Source organism: Tachyglossus aculeatus, chromosome 2 (assembly GCF_015852505.1).
Source record: "Tachyglossus aculeatus isolate mTacAcu1 chromosome 2, mTacAcu1.pri, whole genome shotgun sequence".
In the NCBI taxonomy this organism is placed as follows: domain Eukaryota; kingdom Metazoa; phylum Chordata; class Mammalia; order Monotremata; family Tachyglossidae; genus Tachyglossus; species Tachyglossus aculeatus.
The window spans coordinates 134500556-134517420 of record NC_052067.1 but is presented as its reverse complement, the minus strand read 5'-3'; the positions used below and the strand labels follow the sequence as shown (position 1 = coordinate 134517420).

Here is a 16865-nt window from a genome sequence, read left to right as displayed (position 1 = left end):
AAGTGCGTGCCTTTGTTGTTTGATGGAGCTCCGCACCAGGTCCGGGGGGAATCTGCTGTCCATGGCCTAGAAGCAGCAGTACAGTGGCAATAGCAATAAAAGGTTTCTGCTGTGTACATAGTTCGGATGTATTGAAAAGTCAACGGGGAAGATGATGGGGCAAAGCAGAGAAGGGTGTTCACAGGCTCTCTACCAATTCTCCAAGCATGACCTCTTTGGGACAAGGACTTTGGGTGATTGATAATGTCCCAGACCGTGGGAAATGTGGCCTGGCCCTAGTAATTCATCTCTCCATGAGCCTAATATTAATCCGGATTGATTTTGAATTGTTTACTACCAACCTTTTGGTGCTGCTCTCACATCAGCTCTACTGCATCAATCAAGAGGTTGGGCTAGACCAGGTCTTCCCATCTTTCTATGGCATCAACAGCGTAGGATGAACACTTAGATCGAAGGGGACTTAGAAAATTTGATAGCTTCTCCCCATTTCATAGCCCATCATTTTAACCTGTAAGGACACTAAACTTAGTTTGGAGAAATGTTCACCTAACATAGTCATTTTCTACAGTGAGACAGTGTTTTGTGAATGTAGCTTGGGGCAATTTTAATTGAGTTGCACAATGCTGGGAAATTCTTGGGTAGATGGATTGGAAATAGAAAAGTTAATTTTCTCTGGAAATCCAACTGGTCACACTGTGTTCTATTATTCCATCCCCTAGTTTAAGTTCTTGTGAGCAGGGAAGATATCTACCAACTCTGTCAGCCTGTATTCTCCAAAGTTCTTAGTACAGAACTCTGCACACAGTAAGCAATCAATGAATACGACTGATTGACCGAATGATTGGTGTAGGGTTCAACAGTGATTATAATGGTAAACAGTGATTATAATGGTCCAGATCCACCTCCTGATGGCTAATGGCTTTACCTTCTCTTCTGTTGTCATACATAGGCCAGGATCAGGTAATATAATCTGAAACTGAGGTCCGGGACACATCACTATGGCTGGCAACACCACAGGACAGCCCCTATCCTCCTTCTTCCTCATTGGCATTCCTGGGCTGGAAAAGTTTCACCCCTGGCTCAGCATCCCTGTCTTCCTCTTGTACAGCCTGGGGAACTGCCTCATCATCCTCATCATCAGGATGGAGTCAAGCCTCCACCAGCCCATGTACTTCTTCCTCTGTATGCTGGCTCTCAATGACTTGGCTCTCTCCTCTTCCCCAGCTCCCAAGATGCTCAGCATCTTCTGGCTGGATGACCATGACATTGGTTTTGATACCTGCCTGGTCCAGCTGTACTTCATTCACACCTTCTCCATCATTGAGTCAGCCCTCCTAGTGGCCATGGCCTTTGACCATTATGTGGCCATCTGCCAACCACTGTGTTACACCACCATTTTGACTAACAAGGTGGTGGTATTGATGGGGTTGGTGGCATCTGTCCGGGCAGCCATCATGGTGTTCCCATGTATTGTCCTTATCAGGCATCTGACCTTCTGCACCCACAATGTTATCCACCACGTGTACTGTGAGCACATGGCTGTGGTGAAGCTGGCCTCCTCCAAAGCAATCATCAACTGGATCTATGGCATCAGTATAGCTCTTTTTGTAGTGGCACTAGACGTGGGTCTCATCACCATGACCTATGTCTGGATCCTTCAGGCTGTTTTCCGGCTCTCCTCAAACAAAGCCTGGTCCAAAGCATTGAGAACTTGTGCTGCCCATGTCTGTGCCTTCCTAACAATTTATGTGCCTGCTCTTTTCAGCTTCCTGACCCACCGCATTAGCACAAAGGTGTCGCCATCCATCCACATCATCTTTGCCAGCATCTACGTCCTGGTGCCCCCTGCAGTGAACCCTCTGGTCTACGGGGCCAAGACAAAGCAGATCCGGGACTGGGTGATTTTTGTCTTTTTTTCTAACAAGGCGACAGTCTCCAAACAGTAGATCTCGGTCTTTGTTTTTCCAGGGCACCCAGCATTGCTTGTCTCCAAACACTATAACTAAACATGTATGCATATGTATGCATGGGTAGATATTGGTAAGGGCTTCATGTTTAAATTGAGCCTCACCTGTACATTGCTACTTGTGAATTGTTCAGGTTTTACTGACACTTTTGTGGGGGTTGTATGGTCAGAGATGCTGCCTCTCTGGTTATTACTCAGGGCTGAATCTAATGAAGAAGGGACAAATTCAGGATGAAGAGTGCAGGTCAGGAAGGGCAGAAATTCCATGGGAACCAGGGACTGTGGAAGCTGGGTTTGCAGGAGAAGGTGAGGATATTTTCCTGATGAATTTGCACTAGTGAAGGGACAAGCTTTCATCAATGTAGGAGGAATTGATTTTGACCTGACTGATGTGGAACCTTTCTGCAAAGGCCTGGGACCAGCCTGTTAAAAACAAAATAGTTGACCAAATGGCAGAGGGAAGGCCATTTGCACCCTCACAGCCTCCAGACCAGTCAATCATTATTCACCACAGTTGCAGTTATGAACATCAGCAATTAATCAATCAGTGGTAATGATTAAGCACTACTGTGTGCAGAACACTGAAGTAAGAGCTTGGGTGAATACAACAGAGTTGGTAATCACATTCCCTGCCCCCAAGGAGCTTACAGTCTACAGGGGGGTGACAGACACTAAAATTCATTAGGCATAGCTAGGTTGAAAAAAGGATGGGGCATAGAAGAAAGACCAGGACTTCCCCCTCCCATTCTGCTTCCTGTGGCTGCCTCCCAGGTCACACTGCGGCACATTGTCTCTGCCTGATCTGAGCACCCTGACAACCTCTCCAAGCCTCACAGTCCCCTAAATCCTCCTTCCCATACTCCTACTCATTCCTCCCTATTTTCCCACCCCTGAACTGAGAGGCTGGAACAGCTGCAGGAGGAGGCTGCAATGTGAGTCTCAGTTCTCCGTCTACTGTCTCTTCGCACTATGCCTCCACTCTCCAGAGATCCCACCCCACAGCAGGCAGCTGGGCAGATCGTTGGACTTCTTTCACTACCATTCCTCACTGATTTCCACTGGGCTGGTTTCATTTCTTTTAGGCCCTGGACTGCTCACGATAGGCAGGCAGTTAGTTACCCCTTCTGCCATGCCTATGCTATACCTCTCTTACCCTCCCTGTTTTCTCTTTTCCCTCTCCCTCTCCTCATTTCCCATTTCCCTAATCTGGCTCCTACCCCTAACCCCCAAACTTGAGGTAGAGACCATTCCCATAGCCAAATCATGTCTTAAGATAGTGGTAATTCTGGGTCTAGCCTGTACCCAGGAAGATAGATCCCACCAGGAGCATCCCTATATCATCCTGGAGGTGAGGGGGTGGAGCAGAGAGTTTCAGCTTTCCTGGGATGCAGGTGAGGGGCATCAGCTAAGGGAGTGAGAGGGCAGATGATGACTTGTTTCCTGCAAGCACCAGGATGCAGACAGTGGTGTACGGGTGGATGGTGCTGGTTCTGGGACATGGGTGGGAGGGATGGTGGGGGCACATGTCATGCAGAAAGTTTGGGTTGCTGCTGCTTCTGCTGCTGAGTTGATATCCCTCCCCTCTCTACTCAAAGATCAGACCCCTTTTTCCAGCTCTCCTTCACCCACTTCTCCCACTTTATGAGACCCAGTGTGGCATAGTAGCTAGAGCACAGGAGTGGGAGTCAGAAGGTCGTGGGTTCTCATTCCAGTTCCACCACTTGTCTGCTGTGTGACCTCGGGCAAGTCATTACACTTTGCTGTGCCTCAGTTGCCTCATCTGTAAAATCAATCAATCAATCAATCATATTTATTGAGCGCTTACAATGTGCAGAGCACTGTACTAAGCGCTTGGGAAGTACAAATTGGCAACATGTAGAGACAGTCCCTACCCAACATTGGGCTCACAGTCTGAAATGGAAATTGTGTCTGTGAGCTCTAATTAGGACAGGGACTGTGTCTAACCCTATTTGTTTGTTTCCACCCCAGTGCTTAGTAGAGTGTTTGGCATGTAGTCAGTGCTAAGGAAATACCATAATTACTATTATTCTTCTTCCCTGCCCCAGACTTTCTGTAGTTAAGCAGAAGGTGGAGCTTGACCCAACCCTTCCCCGTGGTCCCCTCCGGCTCCCCAGCAGTCAGCCCCATGGTGGTGGGGACCTGCACTCCAATTCCCTGTTCTCTGGAGCCTGGCAGAGGTCCAACCCTGTTACCTCGCCTTCCTTCACCCAGCATTCGAGCCCTGTGACCCGGCCACATGGAGCCAGCAAACGAAGGATGGCAGGTCCCATCCATCTCACCCTAAGGTATGAACTGTAATGGCAGCCAGTACTGATTGACTGGGAACAGATTGATGACCCAGCAGCCATCAAAGGCCACGGAGGATTTGCACCATGAGAATCTGGGGGAATATGTCAGTGGTCAAAGAAATAAAAGCCCAAATTTGTAGTCAACATGTGTTCTGTAATTTATTTATATAATGTCTGTCTCCCTCTCTAGACTGTAAGCTGGTTGTGAGCAGGGAATGTATCTGTTATATTGTACTCTCCCAAGCACTTAGTAGAGGGCTCTGAACACAGTAAGTGCTCAATAAATGCGATTGACTGGCTGACTGACTGAGTGACTGGCAGTACCTGGGCCTGTACAAATATGCTGTCAACTCTTGGGAGAGAGTGGTAATAAAGGCTTATGGACTGTAGTGAGCTGCTCGTTGAGGTGTTTCCTATGCTACACTCCTCATGGAAGTCAGAACAGATCTTTGAGAAAAATGATCAGGGTAGTGGAGAGAAATGTGGCCTGTAGTGGGGAGAGACAGGAGACAGGGAGATCGGTGAGGAGGCTGATGCTGTAGTCAAACCAGAAGAAGCAGCATGTCTTAGTGGAAAGAGCACAGGTTTGAGAGTCAGAGATCATGGGTTCTTCTCCCAGCTCCACTACTTGTCAGCTGTGTGACTTTGAGCAAGTCAGTTAATTTCTCTGTGCCTCAGTTACCTCATCTGTAAAAGGGGGATGAAGACTGTAAGCCCCACGTGGGACAACTTGATTACCTTGTATCTACCCCAGAGTTTAGAACAGTGTTTGGCACATAGTAAGTGCTTAACAAATACCATCATTATCATCATCATCATCATCAAACCAGGATAGGATAAGTTCCTGGACAACAATAATGGCAGATTGGGTAATAATTAATAATAACAATAATAATGGCATTTAATATGGGTAATGGGTAGAAAGGAAAGGGTGGGATTCTAGAAAAGTTGGGGAAGAAGAATCAAAAGGAATTGTTAACCAACTAAATGGCAGGAGCGGGAAGGGGAGAGGGGTCAAAAGAATGGGAGGAGTTAAGGATAAAGCCAAGATTACATTTTGAGGAATGGGGAAGATGAGAAAGTTAGGTTTTGATGAGAAAGTTAGGTAGGAAAGAGGATTCTAAAACTTCTGTAACAACTGATTGATTGATTGATGATGGTGGACTGTACACTGGAAATCCTCTTGCTAAATTCCTCAAAGTGCTCACTTGTTTCAGGTTTCTACCTCTTGAAACAGTCATAAATTTTCCCCAACTCAAATATTCTATTTATCAGCATCTTGAGATTCTCAGCTTTTCTCACTCCTATAGGATGCATTCATTCAATCATATTTATTAAGTGCTTACTGTGTGCAGAACACTGTACTGTTTGGGAAAGTACAATACAACAGTGAACAGTGACAATCCCTGCCCACAAAATGAGCTCACAGTCTAGAGGGGTGGAGACAGACATCAGTACAAACAAACAGATTTCAATGCAAATAAATAAAATGACAGATATATACATAAGCACTGGGGCACTGTGTAGGGAAAGAGCAAAGGGAGCAAGTCAGGGCAACACAGAAGGGAGTGGAAGATGAGGAAAAGTGGGGCTGGTAAGGCCTCTTGGGTGAGATGTGCCTTTAATAAAGCTTTGAAGAGGGGGAGAGTAATTGTCTGGCAGATTTGTGGAGGGAGGGCATTCCAGGCCAGAGGCAGGATGTGGGTCAGGGGTTGGCAGCAAGACAGGTGAGATCGAGGCACAGTGAGAAGGTCAGCACCAGAGGAGCAAAGTATGTGGGCTGGGTTGTAGAAGGAGAGAAGCAAGATGAGGTAGGAGAGGACAAGGTGATGGAGAGCTTTAAAGCCAATGTGGCCTAGTGAATAGAGCATGGGCCTGAAGACTCAGAAGACCCAGAAGACTCTGGGTTCTAATCCTGCCTCTGCCACTTGTCTGCTGTGTCCCCTCGGGCAAGTCATTTATCTTCACTGTGCCTCGGTCACCTCATCTGTAAAATGGGGATTAATAATAATAATGATGGCATTTCTTGACCACTTACTTTGTGCAAAGCACTATGTAGCTATGGACTGTATGTAGGATATGGACTGTATCCAACTTAATTAGCTTGTATCTAACCCAGCACTTAGGACAGTGACTGGCACATAGTAAGCACTTAACAAATACCATTTTAAAAAAGGAATGTTTCCCAAGATTACTCAGGGAAATTACTACCACCATCTCATGACTTAACTTCCAGTCTCTTTCTGGAATAAAGTGGGGTTCTGCTATCAAACTCTTTGCAGTGGGCAGTAAATCAGTTTTATGAATACTAATCAGCCCCACAGATGGGTAATTCTAATATAAGAAGGTGGCTGTGGCAGCCCAGCAGGCTGAATCCATAGAAATCAGGAGGAAAGTACCAGCAGCTTCTAGAATAGAGAAACAGCTCACTCCATAGGGAGGCCTAGTGGAAAGCACACGGGCCTGGGATCCAAAAGCACATGGCTTCTAATCCCAGCTCTGCCACTTGTCTGCTCTGTGATCCTGGACAAGTGCCAGAACTTATCTGTGCCTCAGTTACCTCAGCTGTAAAACTGGGATTGTCTGTGAGTCCCACATAGGATACGGATTGTGTCCATATCTCGTATCTACCCTCATGCTTAGTACAGTGCCTGGCACACCTGGCACTTAACATGCCATTAAAATGCCATGAAAACAAATTCCTCGCAGAAGGAAAGCTCTTTTTCAAGGGATGTCAGTCTCTTGCCTGGTGATATGAGCTGGAGTTTAGCCAATGACAGAGGCTAGACAAGAAATAAAGGCCTGGAAAAAAGGTAAGAAACCCTGGAGCCAGGAGGAGAGGGAATTCCTTCCAGGCTCTGGAGGAGAATACCACTAGGAAATGGAAGTTAGTGAGGAAGCCTGAAGATCAACAGGTGACTTTCCAGGGAAGGACAACAAAGAAGCTTATTGTGGGCTGGGAACATGTCTACCAACTCTGTTATATTGTACTCTCCCAAGTGCTTAGTATAGTGCTCTGCACAAATAAGTGTTCAATAAGTACGATTGATTGAGTGACCTGATGATAGTGTGTCCATAGAGGTGCCCCTGAGGAAATTTTAGCAGGAGATGGGGAGCCAACAAGCCTTGCTTTAATTATTATTATTATTGTACTTGTTAAACTCTTACTATGTGCCAAGTACTGTTCTAAGTCCTGGGGGAGATACAAGTTAATCAGGTTACACACAGTCCCTGTCCCACCTGAGACTCATAGTCTTAATCCCCCTGAGGCCCAGAGAAGTTCTGTGACTTGCCCAAGGTCATACAGCTGACAGGTGGTGAAGCCGGGATTAGATGTCAGGTCCTTCTGACTCCGAGGCCATTGCTCTAACATCATCATCAATCGCATTTATTGAGTGCTTACTGTGTGCAGAGCACTGTACTAAGTGCTTGGGAAGTACAGGTTGGCAACATATAGAGACAGTCCCTACCCAACTCCACTAAGCCACATAGGAACAAGTAGTAGATGTTACTCCTAGGTCTTCTCTACGATGCTGCTTTTACCAACTAACTATTCTGCTCTCCACTGGTGCTTCACAGTGCCGTGGATGGCACAAGTGCAATTCATTCATTCATTCATTCAGTTGTATTTATTGAGTGCCTACTGCGTGGAAAGCACTCTACTAAGCACTTGGGAAGTACAAATCGGCAACATATAGAGATGGTTCCTACCCAACAATGGGCTCAAAGTCTAGAAGAGGTAGATAGACAACAAAAGAAAACAAGTAGACAGGTGTCAGTACCATTACCTACTGCTGTTGAAACCTTCAAGAGGATAGTGGTTATCTGTTCAATACTAAAGGGTGTGCTGGAGTGAGCTGTGTAGGTAGAACCTGCAAATTCAGACGCTCGTTATCCCAGGGAAAGGTTACAGTCAGCCCTTAGGGAACAGGACTGGACTGCCTGAAGAACAGATGCTTCCTGAGGCCTTAGGGCATTCTAAGTCCAGGAGTCACAGAATGGAAGCAGCAAACTTCAGGGGCAATCTCTAAGTGCACTAGTGTGGGGCCCCAAGAGAGTCCCTATCTTGGCTGTAAATTACCCCTAAATTGGTATTAGAAACTGGTCATTTGACCTCAAAAACTGACTGAAAATGCCACAGTGCCCAGAACTCGTATTTTAAAAGAAAGGAAACGTATTTTCATAAAGCTAAAGGAAAGTAATTCAAGCAATGACATCTAAACTAAATTACTATCAAAAAACCTGCATCGGATAACCAGGTTGAATCAGTACAAAAGAGCAGAAAACCAAATCTAGCATCAAAATGGAAGCCTCTTTCTCATTCTAAAAGGCTACATGAGCAAGAGACTGCTTCATAAACCTTCCAATTATGTCCATTTCTGGGCTTCTGCTGGGTTTTTATGTTTTCATCTGCGTATTTCTCCTTCCACATACCTTCCCACAGTTCTTCCAAAGTGAACATCCTTGGCAGGTGACCGTGACCCTAATGGCATGCTTCCCTTCCTGAGATTTTTTACACCTTCACCTGCCCTGTGCCTCCTGTATGAACTCTTAAACTGGGGTTCGTTCATCCCTAGTGACATGATCAGGAATCCTTCCTCTTCTTAGGTTTTATTCCCTTTGGAGACAAGTGATGATCACTTACAGCCCTTTAGACTCTCAGCTCCTTGTATACTTGTACTTACCCAAATGCAAAGTACAGTCCCGCACACAGTAAGTACTCAATAAATACCACTGATTAATTAATTGATTGATGCACATAAGTGCTCCCCAGAGTGGGTGATTGATTCATTGGTCTGGAGGCTGTGAGTAGGTGCAAATGGACTTCCCTCTGCCATTTGGACATCTGCTTTGTTTTTAATGGGCTGGTCCCAGGGTCTAGCAGAAAGGTTCCACATCAGCCTGGTCAAAATAACTTCCTCCCAGAGTGATGGAAAGTTGTCCTTTCACTTGTGCAAATTCATCAGGGAAATATCCTCACCCGCTATTGCAAACCAAGCTCTTTCAGTCCCTGGTTGCCATGGAGCTTGTGGCTTTCCTTTCCCCACACTCTGCAACCTGAATTTGCCCCTTTTTCATTAGATTCAGCCTGAGCAAAACCAGGGATGCAGCAGCCCTGAAAGTACAACCTTCACGAAGATATCAGTAAAACCTGAATGGAACATTGAAACAGTTCACAAGTAGCAACGCACAAGTGAGGCTCAATATACGCATGAAGACCTTACCAATATCTGTCCATGTAAAAATATGCATGCATGTTTAGTTATAGTGTTTGGAATCAAGCAATGCCGGGAGCCCTGGAAAAACAAAGACCGAGATCTACTTTTTGGAGACTGTCTGCTTGTTAGAAAAAAAGATGAAAATCACCCGGTCCCGGATCAGCTTTGTCTTGGCCCCGTAGACCAGAGGGTTCACAGCAGGGGGCACCAGGAGGTAGATGCTGGCAAAGATGATGTGGATGGATGGGGACACCTTTTTGCCAATGCGGTGGGTCAGGAAGCTGAAGAGGGCAGGCACATAAAATATTAGGATGGCACAGACATGGGCGGCACAAGTTCCCAATGCCTTGGTCCGGGCTTTGTTGGAGGAGAGTCGGAACACGGCCTGGAGGATCCTGACATAGGACACGGTGATGAGCCCCACGTCTAGCATCACTACCGAAAAAGCCACACAGATGCCATAGATCTGGTTGATGATTGCATTGGAGCAGGCCAGCTTCACCACAGCCATGTTCTCACAGTATGTGTGGTGAATAGTGTTCTTGTTGCAGAAGGTCAGACGTTTGATAAGGACAATACATGGGAACACCATGATGGCTGCCCGGAATGACGACACCAACCCCATCAGTACCACCACCTTATTAGTCAAAATGGTGGTGTAGCGCAGCGGTTGGCAGATGGCCACATAACGGTCAAAGGCCATGGCCACTAGGAGGGCCGACTCAATGATGGAGAAGGTGTGAATGAAGTACAGCTGGACCAGGCAGGTGTCAAAGCCAGTGTCATGGTCATCCAGCCAGAAGATGCTGAGCATCTTGGGAGCTGGGGAAGAGGAGAGAGCCAAGTCATTGAGAGCCAGCATACAGAGGAAGAAGTACATGGGCTGGTGGAGGCTTGACTCCATCCTGATGATGAGGATGATGAGGCAGTTCCCCAGCAACGACAGGCTGTACAAGAGGAAGACAGGGATGCTGAGCCAGGGGTGAAACTTTTCCAGCCCAGGAATCCCAATGAGGAAAAAGGAGGAAAGGGGCTGTCCTGTGATGTTGTTGGCCATGTAATGTCTCCTTGACCTCAGCTTCAGAACAGACAACTGGATCCTACCCTGTGTAAGGCAACAGAAGAAAAGGTAGAGGCATTAGCCATTAGGAGATAGATCTGGACCATTTTAAATACTGTTTAGCCCTACATTAGTCAATCAACCAATCACATTTATTAATTGCATAATGGGTACTGAGTCCTGCACTAAGAGCTTGGAAGAATATAACAGAGTTGGTAGACATATTCCCTGCCCACAGGTCTTTAGCCAGGGGCTGGAATAATATAACAGAATGGGGTCAGTGGGATTTCCAGAGAAAATCAGCTTTCCCATCTCTGTTCTGGTACATCCAAACTATATTCACAGCAAAAGGCTCTTATGGCTACAGTCACTGTACTGCTGCCTCTGGGCAGTGGCAGGCAGATTCACCCCAGCCCTGTTAGGGAGCACCATCTAACAACAACCAAAGGCACACACTTCACTAAGAGAGTGAAATTTATGCCCATATGAAGTTGAGCAGGTTGAAAATTCCAGCCATTTGCAGAAAAAAATGGTTAAAGTCTTGGGTGAGTGATCCATGGATAGGTTTTTAGAGGGAAAGTTTGAAATACATAGGGGAAATGTTAGGGCTCTTGAGTGATCTGTCAGTACCCTTGAGGACTGGGGAGAGATCGGGACCATTTTAAATACTGTTTAGCCCTACATCAGTCAATCAACCAATCACATTTATTAATGGCATAATGGGTGCAGAGTCCTGCACTAGGAGCTTGGGAGAATATAATATAACAGAGTTGGTAGACATATTCCCTGCCCACCTAACATTTGCTGCTCAACAAGTCATACGCAGTCAGAGTTGATAAAGGACATATGAAACACAGTTTTCCTTGGCAACTCCAGGGATAGACTCTTAGATTTCCCTGCTATTGGAAAGATAGTGACTGATGGGATAAACAGTCAAGACTACCAGGCTTCTGATACCCTGGGAATGATTCCAGACAGTTACTGGAAAACTCAAAAATACTTGACACCTGTTTCCAATGTTCTGCACTCTCACTTGCTCCTCTGGCGTTCTGATCAATTTGCTGATTCTGTAAATTATTCCCTTTAATCCCTTCCCTTGTGCAGTCTCTTGGCCCTCAAACCCAGTCCTAAGGTTCACAGAGATGACTGGACAGAGCAGACCACATAGAGAAGCAGAAAAGCAGTGTGGCACAGTGGAAAGAGCCTGGGCTTGGGAGTCAGAGGTCCTGGGTTCTAATCCCTGCTCTGCCACTTGTTAGTTGTGTGGCTTTGGGCAAGTCACTTCACTTCTCTGTGTCTCAGTTACCTCATCTGTAAAATGGGGGTTAAGACTGTGAGCTTTATGTGAGACAACCTGATTACCTTGTATCCCCCCCAGCACTTAGAACAGCGCTTGGCACATAGTAAGCACTTACCAAATGCCATCATTATTGTTCACTGCTTAAAACAGTATTTAGCACATAGTAAGTGCTTAATAAATGCCATTATTTTTTCTTTGTTATTATCGCATCCTCTCACACCTTTTTAAAACACTTGCCACTTCCCTTATTCCGTCCAGGACTGCAATCTCCAACTCCTTGCTTATTCTCCAACGGTGCCTTCCCCTTTAAAATGCTCATGCATCCCCTATCCAAAATAATCCCTCCCTTGTCCCTATGGCACCCTGCAGTTGTCACCCCATCTCCCTCCTAGTATTCCTTTCCAAACTCCTCTAGCAAGTTTCTCAGACCTGCTGCCTCCACTTTCTCTCCGTCAATGCTCTAAATGATACCCTGTAATGTGACTTCTGTATCCTCCACTCCACAGAAACAGCCTTCTCTAAAGTCACCAGTGACCTCCTTCTTGTCACATCCATCGGTCCCTACCCGATCCTAATCCTCTTAGATCTCTCAGCTGCTTTCAGCATTATGGCCCACCCTCTTCAACGGGAAACACTATCTAATCTTGGCCTCACTGAGAGTGTACTATCTCGGATCTCTCTATCTCCCTGATCCCTCCCTCATTCTCTTTTACCGGTTCACGCTCTGCCTCCGGCTCCCTTACCGTAGGGATCCCTCAAAGCTCAGTTCTGGGTCACTTTCTATTCTCCATTTTCACCCACCCCCTTGGAGAACTAATTCACTCTCATGGCTTCAACTATCATCTTTATGGAGATGATTCCCCAATCTATCTGTCCAGCCCAAACCTCTCTCCTTCTCTACATTCTCACATTTCCTACTGGCTTCAGAACATCTCTACTTTTATGGTTATGATGATAGTATTTGTTGTGCCTCAGACACCTAAAACTTGACATGTCCAAAACAAACCTGTTCATCTTCCAGCCCCAACCATCTCCTTGCCAGGGTTTCCCATCAGTGTAGCAAAGACCACAATCCTCCCTCTCTCACAAAGCCATAACCTTGGCATCATCCTCAACTCATCTCTCTCATTCAACACATATATTCAGTATATGACCAAATTGCTTCTGCCTTCACTGTATCTCTAAAATCCACCTCTGCCTCTCCATCCAACCTGCTACTATGCTAATCTAAGCACTACTCCTTGACCACTACATCAGCCTCCTAGCTAACTCCTCTGCCTCTAGTCTCTTCCCACTCCATGCTATCTTTCACTTTACTGTCAGTATCATTTTTATAAAAAATAATTCTGCACATATCTTTCCACTGCTCTAAACCTCCAATGGTTAATTATGCAACTCTGCCTCAAAACACAAATTCCACACCGTTGGACTTAAAGCATTCAATCAGCTCTCCCCTTTCTCCTTAGCTTCCCCCAGATCTCACTGCAGCCCAGTACACACCCTTCACTTTACCAGTTACCACACTGTGCACTGTACTTGGATCTCCTCTGTCTCACCACTTTCCCGAGGTTCACATCTTCCATTCTGGCTGGAACACCTTCCCTTTCATACTCACCAGATCATTCCTCTCTCCATCTTTAAAGTGCTACTAAAATCACATCTCCTCTCAGAATCTTTCTCTGACTGGCCTCTCATCTCCCTACCCTATTTGTCCTCCTCAACATGGATCATCTATACACTTTGTTCTGTGCTCCTTAAACACTTTTTTACTCACCAGCAGCCCCACAACTCATATGCACATAACCTTATACTATGCCATTTCTTGAGGACAGAGATTGTGTCTACTCACTCTATTGTCTTGTACTCTCCAAATCACTCTGCACTATGTGCTCTGTACATAGTAAATGCTCACTGAATAGCTGGTGCGAAGGATCTTTATAATGTAGGCAGCGCCTTTGAGACCAATGCTTCCAGGGCTCTGGCCAGGTCTCTCATCCCACAGGGCACTCAGAGAGAAGTGCTTAGCCCTGGGGAGGGGTAGACAAGGGGCAATGGAGACCAGGCCAATGAATAACAGGTGTGCTTCCCCTGGGGAATTTCACCACCCTCATCACTGATCTCTGGGCCAGGCTGGTGTTTCTTATGGTCGCCTCATCCATCTCCTCCCTTCAACAACTTGCAGCGCAACAAGGCTAACCAGATGGGAGTTTCCTGTAGAAGATTCCACAAGGAGACTCCACAACATCCCTCGCTAACATGGTCCCAATCAAGCAGCCCCCTCCCGCTGAAACCCCTCCTGCTGCAGTTGTCCTGACTGATAATGGAGCAGAATTGGCAGCCTGGTGGCAACTTTTTCTGCGTATTGGCCCTTTGCAGAATCATCAGAGACTGTCCCCCTTAAGCTGCCTCATTCAACCACCTGGACCCTGAGCCACACAGTGGGGCTAGCGACTGGCTTTCGACCAGTGATCTGGTCGATGGGAGCTGTTGTTTCCCTGAAGGAGCCAGCGAGGTAGTGAGCTGCTGCTCAGTTGGGCACTGTCAGATCCTCGTTCAATGTTCCTTGTTCAATGTCTGAATACAGGCTCCTTTCTAGAGATCACTGGGTAGGCTGCTGGGCAAATGATCATTGCAAAGAACCCCACAGGTGTCTATGAGGTGGGCAGGGGGACTGAAGAGGGGGTGGTTGAGAAGGAAGGTAATGGAATGGAGAAGGAACAGACTCTCTGAACTTTGAACTCTGTCCAGACCATGTGACAATGAGCTCCCTGAGACTGGGCATCATGTTTCTGTGTTGACATTGAATCCAAATAGGTGGCTGAAAAATATGATATTGCAGGATACATATGTGATATCTCAGGTGATGGATGTAATTGCACAGGTGTTTTAGGTGATATTGCAGATCATTATTGTGATATCAAAGGGGACATGTGTGATACTGCAGATTATGAATGTAATAACACAGGGGCTGTATTTAAGATTGCAGATGACCATTGTATATCCCAGGGGATGTGTGCCATATTGCAAGCGCTTAGTACAATGCTCTGCACACAGTAAGTGCTCAATAAATACGATTGAATGAATATTGCGGATGGTTTCTGGGTAACACAGATGTGGTATTTGATAGGTGAACGTTGTGGTATTTCAGATGATTACTGTGATATCACAGGTGATATACATGATATCCCCCTCACAGGGTCACATCTGGAGAGTTTCCAGTACTCTACCAGCCTCGACTATGGGAGGGAGAATCAAGTAGAGGCATACTCATTCCATTCCTAGCTTGGGCTGTGCTAGTGAATGGAAGGCAACCTGCTACAAGTTAAAACTCACCTGTGCTGGGCTGCAGCAGCATGGGAGAAAGTTGAGGGCAGAGATTCAAGTTTACTGCATGGAGGAAGGCAATGGTAAACCACTTCCAAATTTTTACCAAGAAAATTCAATGGGTATACTACCAGAATGATTGCAGATGGAGGTGGGTGCTCTTTCATTCACCCCACACATCCAATTCATCACCAAAACCTGCTGGTCTCACCCTCACAACATCGCCAATATCCACTCTTTCTTCTCCATCCAAACCCCTACCTTGTTAGTACAATCACTCATCATATCCTGACTGGATTACTACATCAGCATCCTTTCTGATCTTCCAACCTCCTGTCTCTCCCCACTTAAGTCTATACTTCACTCTGCTGCCTGGATTATCTCTCTACAGAAATGCTCTGGGCATGTCACCCCCCCTCCTCAAAAGCCTATCAACTTCTTATGAAGCAAAAGCTCCAGACTACTGGTTTCAAAGCTCTCCATCACCTTGCCGACTCCTACCTCACCTCCCTTCTCTCCTCCAGCCCAGCCCACACATGCCTCTCCTCTGGCTCTAACCTCCTCACTATGCCTTGTTCTCACCTGTCCCGCCATCAACCCCTGGCCCATATCCTACCTCTGCCCTGGAATGGACTCCTTTCTTACATTCACCAAACTAGCATACTTCCCTCCATCAAAGCCCTACTGAAAGTTCACCTCCTCTAGGAGGCCTTCCCAAACTCAGCCCCTATTTTCCTCTGCTCCTCCTCTCCTCCCTATTGCCCCATCTCCCTCCCTCTGCTCTACACCCTTGCCCACCCCACAGCACTTGGGTATATTTGTACATATTTATTATTCTATTCATTTTATTTATGATGTGTGTATATCTATAATTCTTTTTATTTACATCGATTTTATTAATGCCTGTCTGCTTGGTTTTTTTTGTTGTCTGTCTCCCCAATTCTAGATTGTGAGACTGTTGTTGGGTTGGGACCCTCTCTGTATGTTGCCGACTTGTACTTCCCAAGTGCTTAGTACAGTGCACTGCACACAGTAAGTGCTCAATAAATAGAATTGAATGCATGAATGAATGTTGCCGAATTGTACTTTCCAAGTGTTTAGTACAGTGCTCTGCATACAGTAAGTGCTCAATAAAAACGATTGAATGAATGAATGAATGGCGTCACTATAGATTGGAGACGACTTGACAGCATAAGACAAGACAAAGACACATGATCACAGGTGATATTGAAGGTGATGTATGTGATATTGCTGGTGATCTGCAGAAAACTAAGAGGTGATGTTCACATGTCAGGAGATGGGAAATATGCAACCCTTGTCTGAGAAGAAATTGCAAGCAGACAGAAATGTATAATGTCATTTTACTAGAACACATGGTTTCTAGAGAAAGTCTTCTGGAGGGATTGCTCTAAGGAACTGGAGGGCTCAGAATTGGGGATTTAACAATGAATGGGTGAAAAGTTGGAATGAAGAGCTGCTTTGAGACAGGCCCTAGGATATATGACTGAGTCTCCTTGGCAGGAGAGAAGCAGGTGATGAGAAGCTGGGATTGAAAATGATGTTGATGATGATAATGACGATGATGATGGTGATCAGGTAGTAATGATGATCATGAAGATCCTGTTGGCAATGATTACCTAGAAAACTTTCTAAATGGTTGGTGGTTCATTCAGAAATGGAGTGACTG

General features: G+C 46.0%; 2 protein-coding genes and 1 non-coding gene across 3 annotated transcripts; 2 read left to right on the top strand and 1 right to left on the bottom strand.

The window, feature by feature from the left end:
- The first annotated feature begins 998 nt into the window (after nucleotides 1-998).
- LOC119942623 (olfactory receptor 52K1-like) lies at nucleotides 999-1946 on the top strand. Its single transcript, XM_038763500.1, has one exon. It carries the CDS (start codon nucleotides 999-1001, stop codon nucleotides 1944-1946), a length of 948 nt encoding a protein of 315 aa, XP_038619428.1.
- Nucleotides 1947-9594: 7648 nt separating this feature from the next.
- LOC119942616 (olfactory receptor 52K1-like) lies at nucleotides 9595-10551 on the bottom strand. Its single transcript, XM_038763488.1, has one exon. It carries the CDS (start codon nucleotides 10549-10551, stop codon nucleotides 9595-9597), a length of 957 nt encoding a protein of 318 aa, XP_038619416.1.
- A 4489-nt stretch (nucleotides 10552-15040) lies between these two features.
- LOC119924576 lies at nucleotides 15041-15177 on the top strand. Its single transcript, XR_005449281.1, has one exon. It is a non-coding gene; the product is annotated as a small nucleolar RNA SNORA7 (small nucleolar RNA).
- Nucleotides 15178-16865: the final 1688 nt, after the last annotated feature.

Coding starts and splice junctions, on each gene's coding strand:
- LOC119942623 (XM_038763500.1), top strand. CDS start 999: ATGGCTGGCAACACCACAGGACAGCCCCTATCCTCCTTCTTCCTCATT.
- LOC119942616 (XM_038763488.1), bottom strand. CDS start 10,551: ATGGCCAACAACATCACAGGACAGCCCCTTTCCTCCTTTTTCCTCATT.